Below are 10,561 nucleotides of genomic sequence, written 5' to 3'. Positions count from 1 at the left end.
GCTTGATGAATCGTTACACATTTGCTAAATTAAAAAAGAAAAAAAATAACAAAAAAAATTGTAATCAATGCTTTTAATTATTAACAACAATAAATGAGCTAAAAAAAAAAATTTATACATAAAATGAAATATCAATTTAAACTATTGAAAAGAAAAAAATCAAGTAATTTTTTTTTTCTATTTCTTTTTTTCTAATTGGACAATTTAATGTCCAGCATATTTCAATGAAAAACAAGTGTTTGTTCGGGTATTATCAAGGAGAATTAATCAGCCATGAAAAATACTATTTTATTTTTTTTTTTTTTCAATTTGCAAAGGTTGTCTATAACAAAATCTTTCTATCCTCTATTTGACAAGTACCGAGTGTTATTATTGAAGCGTTCAGTGACGCAAAAAATTGATCTTAATAGAATATAAATATTTTATAGAAATTGATTTTTTTTTTCAGGGATTTGCAGGGATTGTTTTCAACAAAATATACTTTTATTTTATCAATTATATATATGATATTCTTGAATCGATATAAATACTATTAAAAAAAATTTTCGATTCGATTTTCTACGAGAGTAATTTGCTGGAAAAAAAATTGATTTATGCTTTTTTTTTTTTTCCTTTGATTTATCACGTTTTGCTCCATATTTTGCTGGATCAGAGAAAAACCAAGTACATAAGTTGAAGATTGATTAGAAAAAATCAGATTAATTAAAGAAATTTTTCTACAATTTTTTAGATTTCTCCGATTTATTTCTAACTCACTATTTGCCTGAAGAAATTGTTTCTCCCAAAGTCCTGTTTCAATTAATTTTTTAAAAGATAAACTAAAGATTAATTTTTTTTTAAATAATAAATAACTATAAATTTTAAAGAAGAATATAAAAAAAATTTAAAATCCCAAGATGTTACTGTTGTTTTAGATAAAAGCATTGGAAAATAAAAAAATAAAAAATCAGACAAGTTAAACCTGTTTTTCCTGAACGATTATCTCAAGTATTTTTGGTTGTCCTGATAGCGGACATTGACCTCATTCAAATATAAAAATTTTTATTTTTTCATCTTGTATTTTCAATTGTTATTTTGATATTTCCTTGCTTTCAAAAATATTATTAATGTAGCTCAAATAATAAAGAAAATAATACGTATAATTTTCCAACAATATTATCGCTTTCTAATGAGTGTGATTATTTGGCTTACGCCCGAATAAATTTAGCAATAATAATATTTATACTGTTTATTTCATTTTGACATCAATAAATAAATATGTATAATAATATTTTTAAAAGAAAAAACAAACATATATCAGGATGTATTGTTTGCAATGAAGATGAAATAAATCATTTTTGTATTTTGAATATAAAAAGTATAAATATATTTCGACCAATACTCGACGTATATAGAAAAATAACAAATAATCTAAAATTGAAAAAATTTATTTTAAAAAAATAATAATATATTGATGCAACGATTGTTTTTTCAAATAGTCAAGGTATACACTTAAAACTAGGTCATTCTGACAAACAAATAAATGAAGACAAAAATAAATAAAAATAAGTGCGGTAAAAATCGAGACAAATGGATTTCACAAAGATCGACATATTCCAAACAAAAGTCGACAAATAAGAAAAAAAAAAATATAATAAAAAAAAAGGGCAAATGGTTACAAATCAAACCTGGTGTGTTTGAACACGTGGTTTGAATATGAAATATGTGATTTGCACAAATTACAGAGGAACAGAAAAGTCCTCGTTGGCAAAGTTGTGAGGAGGGATCTTATAGCCAAGTCTTGTTGAATTCACAAACATTCTTAACATCATTCACATATACACAAAAAATATATATATAAATTTATATATATCCATACATCCTTGAAATAAAAATTAATTCTTTTCATCTATATATGCGTTATGCAGCAATAATATTATCGTTCATAATGGAAAAAAATATTCAATTAAAAAAAATAAAAATAACACGTGTTTTTTTCATTCAAGTCACTTTCATTTATATTTATAATTAATTTTTTTATATTTAATTTTAAATATTTTGAAGGTGAATAATCTGATGAAAAAAAAATTCTGAATGAGATTTTTTTTTTTATGACAACAGGTAATGGCAGTTTAAATACGAGTTTTTTTCCTGCTTTCACCGTCGACAAACGTCAGCCACGTTTATTTTTTTTTTTTTCATTGAACTTTCACCCAAGTATTATTATTATATTTAATTATTACTAAATTATTTGTCCCACCTGTCACACTACATCCGGTCAACTATGACGTAAATCAATAATTAATTTATTAATATTTAAAAAAAAAAAAAAATACGAAAATTTAATGAAAAATAAATTTGAAAAAATTGAGATATGTCTTTGTTGATTAAAAATTATATTAAAATTAATTACGGCAGCTTGGTATATGTAATTTTGATTTTTAATATAAATAAATTAATGAAAAAAAAAAATAGAATAAATTATGACAATTGAATAAAAACACTCGGAGATATTAATTTTCCAAACTGAAAGTGAAAAAGCGAATCGCACCAGGTTGGTAATCTCGATTGTTACATTCAAGCAATTTTTTTTTTTTTTTCAAAAAACTTGATTCATATATTCTGAAGCTCAGAATATGTCTCTAGCAATACGTTTATATATTTCACTTCAAGACTTATGGTGTGTCTATGTACAAATGCTTAATCGTATTTTATACCAAAAAGCCATCTCTTTATTTTATTTTCAATCTTTTTTTTTTTTATATTATCTCTGTCATCATGAACATTTGTCCTATATACTCCTCTTCCAAACCCAACGACATTATCCTTTTTCTTTTTTTATTCTCCTTCACTCATCATCAGCCATATCATTTAATTTGTTTATTTTAATTTATTTTCATAAAAAAAAAAAAAAAAAAAAATAAACGTCAAGAGTAAAAGAAAAAAAAAATATTAAATATATTTTAGTTTAAATTAAAAAATAAACATTATTTTTTTTTCAAATGTAAAATATGAATAGATGGAAAATGATGGAAGTAGAAAATGAAAAAAAAAAAAAAAATTTTTAAATTGTATATTTTTTTATACAGGAGCAAAAAAAAAAAAAAATTTCATACAAAACATGGAAGCGAGTGAATGGAGACTATATATCACTGTCCCAGTGAGTGCAATGTTGATATATACCTGTATCTAAATATTATTATTATTATTTTTATTATCATTTTGACGTACATAGGTTGAAACTTGTCAAAGGATCATGCGAGACATCGAGAGTGTACAAGGTGTGGTACGGGAACCATAAAAAAAAAAAAAAAAAATCTACTGTATCCAGAATCTCTTGGGTATTATTATATGAAAAAAACTTTGTGTGTCATTTTAGATTTGATATGTATGCATACATTTGAGAGAGTGACTCTCACAACTGTGGGGGAGATGATGAGGAATAAAAAAAAGATAAAGAGGAGGTGGAATTTCAAGTTAAATATCAACTTTATAGTGGAGGAAAATATGTGGGATACGTGAGGCCAGTTTGGTTCAGCTTGTTGTCAAGAACAGTCAACATCCTCTTCATCAATTATTGTTAATCAATATTATATATTGCTTAAATAATTATTTATTTAAAATACATTTTATTTTATAAATCAACATGGGTCATTTATTCAAAGTAAGTTATATTGATTTGAAAGTTTTTTTTTATTTAGTTTTTAATGAATTTATTATTGATGGATCAGTATGATGGATTGTGTGTAAAAAATATCAATGTATAATGTATTCTTTTTTATTGTAAATTTTTATTTTTTTATTGTGATTGAGTGAGTTGAATGTTAAACAGCTGTATATATAGGGATATACTTATCGTTGTCCAAATGGCTTTTCATTTTTTTTTTTTTGTATTAAATTTATATAAATTTTTTTTCGATAAATATTATCAAGTTTTTATTGTGGTTATTATATTTTATTTTCTTCTGTAAACACTGGGTGTTTTTTTTTTTTTAGAGTTGCTCCAAAAATTTGAAAAAAAAATATTTTTCTAATAAGTAAAAAAATTGAATTATTTTTTGATATTTTAGAAATTTTTTTTTTAGTTGTAAAGTAGCTTGATGAATTTTGAAGCTTTGATTGAGTTTATTACGGAGAATTACGGAGAATTACGGAGAATTATAATTGGAAAATATGAAATACCTATGAAACAATACAAAAAAAATTACGAGAAATATTTAAAACAAAGTAATTTAAATAAATTGATAAATATTTTGAAAAGTTTTAAATTTACGTGATTTATATTATCAATATATACTGGTTGGAAAATGAACTCATCTAAACTCTTATATAAAATATCAAACAATATATATATATAAATTCAATATTTACTTTGTCGTTGGATGTTATTGGAAGTGATTCTTTCTCCTTCCTGTCCGGGGGTTCAATATTGCTTTTCAATACAATCTAACATCCATATCGAACAATTTCTATACCATAATACTCAATCTAACACATTTTTTTTATTTTCAAACTTTATTTTCATTTTGAAAACATTGATTCACATGGCAATTAAAACAATATATATTTTTACTTAATTTAATGAATTATCGTAAGTAAAAAATTGTCAGAAAATAATAAAATTATTATTTTTTATATAAATCAATTGTTTTAATAATTTTATTAGTAATTTTTTTTTTTTATTTAACTTTTTAATAAGTCTATGAAAATTGTTAAACTCGACCACTTGAAGTTATACCTGATTTTCATGCAAACCCTAACAAAAGTCGTTGAAAAGTTTTTAAAATATTCTAATATTTTTTTTGTAATTTACATTAAATACTAGCATAATTAATTTTAATCACTGCTCACTTTGTAGTTTTTTATTTTATTTCTTTTAATTGTTTTTGTAACTCATTTATTTTTTTTTTTTAAATAGGTTTTATTGATTTCTTTGGCATTTGCGGTTATTGTGATGGGAGCTGATGATGAATCTGAATCAAGAGGATTTTCTTCAGGTGTATCATCTGGTCAAATTGAAGCAGCACTTAAAAATGATCGTTATTTAAAAAGACAATTACAGTGTGCACTTGGTACACAACCTTGTGATGCAGTTGGAAAAAAATTAAAAGGTAAATTTATTTATTCATTTAAATACTTTATTTTTAGTTTTTTGTCATTGAGTAAGTTTTTTTTTTTTTTTCTCATTGTCTTTGAAGTGTTGTTGATGTTGAGTTTATTGCTTTTAATCTTGAAGAATTTAAATTATATTATTGATCTTTAGTCTGTTGTGTAATTTAAATTTATTTATTCATTCATATATAAATTTTTGTTTCAATTTAAATTGTTATTTAATTTATGTATTATTAAATTTTATTTTTTTTTCACAGAATTGGCGCCTCAAGTACTCAGAAATAATTGTGTTAAATGTACACCTGATGAGCTAAATCAAATAAGAAAAGTTCTTATTACAATTCAAAATCGTTTTCCAAAAGAATTTGGAATGATTCTTAGACAATATCGTATTTAATTTAATTAATAAATAAAGCTTTGACAAAAATATTTATTAATGTTATTATTTTCATGAAAGATTACCTATATTATTTATTAATAATGCCTCAAAATATTTTCTAATTTTCATATGAACTTTTAATAATTGAAAATAAAATAAAATTAAATAAATATTTTATTATTTTTACACCACGGAGTCAAATGTTTTCTATTTATTTATTTTTTAAATCATCAACTGAACAAAAAAATATATAAATTATTTTTTTTTTATAAAATTAAATTACAAAAATAAAAAGATATAAATTTACGAAATCAGGTTGCTTTATTACTATCAATTAAATAATTTTTAAAATAAAAAAAAAAAGTCTTAATTTTTACCGTTGGAGCACTCTATAGAATTAAATCTTTTTATGTTAATTTTTCTCCGAAAAAATTAGCTTCAAAGTAACAAAATACCAAATGAAATTAAAGAAATATATTTTCTCATTTTTATTTTATATTTTTAAAGTCTTTCTATATTAAAAAAATTGTAGATAATAATTTAAAAATCAGCCAACAATAAAATATCGATATAAAAATTATTAAAAATTCCAGTGAATATTTTTTTTATTCAACAATACATGAATATTCATTTTTTTCTGATTAACTCTTGGCGTATAATATGAGATTTTGAATGGAAAAAAAAAAAGTTTAAACGATCGTTGGTGTGTGAAATTAATGTAAAGATAATAAGGAATACGACAAGCAACGATCTGGTATGCCACACGTACCTCGAATTCATCGGCTCGTAGTATACGGTAATTATCGACAATATATATATCTATACATTAATTTACCAGCTCAACTTAACGGAGAAAATAGATATATAGATAAAAAAATAAAGGTATAATAAAAAGAGACAAAATACACGAGTGAAAAAGTGGTATGAGGTTGAGTTGTTGTACAGTAGTGAGTTTCTGAAATAATTAAGCTCATCGACGCCCCAGAATTTTCGAAAAAGCGTGTTCAAATGAGAGAAAGAGAGTAAGAAAATAAAACTTCAACAATATATATATATTTTATAAAATGAGATAGTACATAGTGAATTTCTCTATCCAGATTTAACTTCTTCCTACCTTAAAGCACCCTTCCGCTTCACCTAGTAGGATTATTCGTTGAGAGTTCGTCTCGCTTACAAAATAAAATAAAAAACTTAATAAAAAAAAATTAAAATAAGTAAATAAAAAAGTAAATCGTATATAGTAGTTGAAAAAAAATAAATGAAGACAAAAGTTTTACTTTGAAACTTTGTAGTTTAAAGGACCAAAGGCCTAAACGAGAAAGAGAAAAAAAAATAAACAGCATTTGCAATAAGAAAGGGGTGAATAAAGACATAAGCTATAAGATAATACTAGTAAGTGTTAAAAAGAGATTAAAATAGAGTTTGGTATAAAAAAAAAAAAAAGTATCTTAACTGCATATATATTATTTTTTTTTTTAGTTACATACGCAGTTTGTTGTAAAATAAAAAAGTGATTTCTTTGCTCGTTCAAACTCAAAGATTTACCACGTATATACACAATCACAAATAAATAAATATATATAAACTTGTGAGACTGAATTTAATGGCTTTAAAATAAAACACAATGACATAATACAATAAAACGCGTGTACTGTGATAATATGTGTGTACACCGATATAAAAATAAAGACAAAAAAAATAGTTTATATATATTTTTTTTCTGTTTTTAAGAGACAACAAAAATGTTAACCCCCTTCAAAAAAGACAAGTCACCGGTTCTGCCAACGACGCTTACCATCTACTTTTATATATTTTTTTTTTTTTTTACTATTTTATATATCACCAATACACACGTACATGATACATGGTAAGTACTTGAAGCTTTACAAACGTCCCGTTTTCGGTATTTTCTCTTTTAAGTAGTGTAATACCCTTTACACGTATCCCTCGGGTTTGTTTAATGCCCCAACTAACCCATTAACCAACAGAAAATAGTTTATTTCGTTTTATCTCTTTTTTGTAGATATACTTTACACAGTCATTGTTCTTTTCATTGTCATACAATTCACGTTATCTTCAAACAAACCTCACATGAAATTATTGTACATATATAAAAAAATACACAGCACACAATCAGCAAGAAAATGACATGATGCCTGTTGCTTATACATATCTCTATACATAAAAAGATAAAAATAAAATGACAAAGTTTTAGAAAAATAAAAAAAGATATGAAAAAAAATGGCTTTTTAAGTTTGTCATATTGAAGATCAAAGATTATGATCATGTGAATTTTTCAATAAACTTTTTAAATGTTGAACAAAGTACCATAGGATCTAACGACAACATTAAAGCACAAATATATTATTACTTGGACATTTTGGTCCATGTGGTGATGATGGTGGTTGGTCAAAGAGATGGTGTGTGAAAAGCATCAGACAAGAGAGACGCGCTTGAGATATTTTGGTGTATATAGTAGATGGTTCGGTGCGAGAAATAAAGAGGTGAAATGGTTAGTAGGAGTCTCACGCGGTTAAAACTATATATATATTATCAATAGATATATATGTATAGAAAAAGGAATGGCGTTGGTATAGAGAAAGCACAAGTTGGTGTCTATACATTTGAGATCGATAGAGGACAGAATCCCGGGACATCCCGAGCAATTCTGTTCTCTTATTCTTGCAAGAAACGTTCCTGCATAGCTTTTCTCATCCCTTAAACATATATATATATAATTTTAGGTATTCTCTTTCTCCTCCCACTGTCTTTCACAGTCACCTCTTGGTTCAATTGGATTTTACGCACACCAAGGGACATTGTCTTACATCGACAATATTATATTGCATATGTAAAAGTAGATACATACAAATTATCACAAAGAACATCTCTCTCTTTTGATTGTATGTAAATGAAAATTAATTTATTGTTTATAGTATATAATTATATACTATTGGTGAATAATGATGATGCTGGATTTATTAATGTGTTTGTGTGTTGAGACCACAGAAGGTCCAATCTTGGCGTCATGCCTTGACTAACTAACAACGATAATTATCAGATCTCAAGTGGGCTTGTAGACGAATAAGGGATGATAACAAATAAGATAATGGAAGAGAAAGAGGTGGCGCGTTGCGTGAAACTAATCTAGTACAACTATCCTTCCTTCCTTCCTTCCTTTTGTGTTTTATATATTATTATTATAATTTATTCTTTTCATTCTTGTTTCCAATTGTCATTTGACTTTGTTCACTCGTTTTATCAAACTTCTGATGATGTCGTCATCTTTTCATCTTTTCAAGTCTCTTTAAACCATCGGATTCAACAATCCCACAGATTGCAGTTAAACCGATTATATATTATTTTGAAATTTATATGTTTTATCTTTTTATAAATTTATATTGAATTGATATTTTTATTTTATAAATAATTTAAAAAAATTTATTATTATTTTTTTGAAAATAAATATAAAACAAAGTTGTAAAAATTAAATTAAGTTTTGAAAGGAAACATTATTATACTATAAATAATAAAAAAAATAAAATATTAATAAAAATATTTTATTATTAAATTTAATAATAAAAAAATAGTTATATATTTTTTTAAAAAAATTAAATTTTATGAAAAATATGTGTACAGAATTGAGCAACAATGATCGCAATGCAGTGAAAAGATTAGTGGTTTGTGTTGAGTCATTCTTTTCACAGCAAATAACTGGATAAATTTTACGACCCCTATACTGTGGTGATATATAAATGTATACATGTATGTGTTTAATTTATAAATATATATATATAATTTTGATTTATAATGGATTGGCGAATACAGGCGATTTACCAAAGGTTAAACCACCAGGAATTTTCACACTTGAATTAGATCAAATATCAATGCATGAAGGCATTATGAAAACCACCATGAGGTTTATTCATCAATTTAAAAAAATAAGGATAATAATCATGGCTAGTTTTAAGAAAATATTTTTTTTATATTGTGTAAATTTTTAAGTGTCACAGAATTTTTTAAATAGAAATTCTTTAAATTTTTGTCGACAGCGTAATTATGTTTTGCTATTTTTTATTTATTTTTTTTCATTATAATATTTTAATTTAAAAAAAAAAATAGATTTATAAAAATAGTTTGTTGTTAGTTTAATGAATAAGGAAATTTATTATGTGATTGAAAAATTTTTTGTTGAGGTTTGATTGTTTGGAAACAAGTACTTTTTTAGTAACAAAATATTTTTCATGTCTGGCAAATATTGGTAGATGTATTGTATATTTTTGTCTTTGATTTTTTCGAATATAAAAAAACTTTTTATATTCCTTTTTATTTTGTACATGTTTTTATTCATATATTTTTTGTATTTTTGTTTTTTTTTTATTTGAAGAAGACTTGAAACCAAAACCACCACGCGTTGACATGTATATAACGAAAAAAGCCCCCTATGGACCTTAAACCCGAGTTAGCGTCGACGAAAAAAATTCGTGAATGGAATTTTGTATTTGTCCCTTGTGAAATTGAAGATTTATTAAACGTTTTTATTTTTTTTTTTTTTATCAAAAAAAAAATACATTTGTAAAATAAAGATTTTATATTTTTTAATATATATTTTAAATGACGAATAAAAATATTTTTTTATTGGTTAAAATATTATTTTCGTATTTTATCTTTCACTCTTTCGTGATGAAAATAAATATTTAATATTTAATTCTTTATATATTTCATACATAATTTAAAATAAAAAAATTATTATTATTTTATTTTGATCATATACAAAAGTAAAGAGAAAATACAGTGTTGAAACATTTTCATGATTAAAATTTCGATTCATTTGGGATTCGATATTGTGGAAAAAAAAATATAAAAAAAAAAAAAAAATTAAAATGAGGATATGTAAAATTGCAGACAGATGAAAATTTTTGATATAAAAAATATGTGTAGTGACATGTGAAATATTGTGACCCATATGTTTGTCGTGTTTAATAATTGTGATGAAGATGATGACGTGAACAATGCGACTATAAAATTGCCATTTTTATTCAATATAAAATGGAAAAAAAAAAAAAATCATTAAACAATAAAAATTAAAAA

At 24.0% G+C, this 10,561-nt stretch overlaps 1 protein-coding gene across 1 annotated transcript; it reads left to right on the top strand.

The window, feature by feature from the left end:
* Positions 1 to 3,384: 3,384 nt before the first annotated feature.
* LOC122858256 (putative odorant-binding protein A10) lies at positions 3,385 to 5,573 on the top strand. The gene is made up of 3 exons (XM_044161031.1): positions 3,385 to 3,643; positions 4,898 to 5,090; positions 5,349 to 5,573. Exons 1-3 carry the CDS (start codon positions 3,626 to 3,628, stop codon positions 5,486 to 5,488), a joined length of 351 nt encoding a protein of 116 aa, XP_044016966.1. The 5' UTR covers positions 3,385 to 3,625; the 3' UTR covers positions 5,489 to 5,573.
* Positions 5,574 to 10,561: the final 4,988 nt, after the last annotated feature.

The sequence above is a fragment of the Aphidius gifuensis genome, linkage group LG5 (assembly GCF_014905175.1).
Source record: "Aphidius gifuensis isolate YNYX2018 linkage group LG5, ASM1490517v1, whole genome shotgun sequence".
In the NCBI taxonomy this organism is placed as follows: domain Eukaryota; kingdom Metazoa; phylum Arthropoda; class Insecta; order Hymenoptera; family Braconidae; genus Aphidius; species Aphidius gifuensis.
Note: the sequence above shows the minus strand (reverse complement) of the source record. Positions and strands in the feature narration are given on the sequence as shown.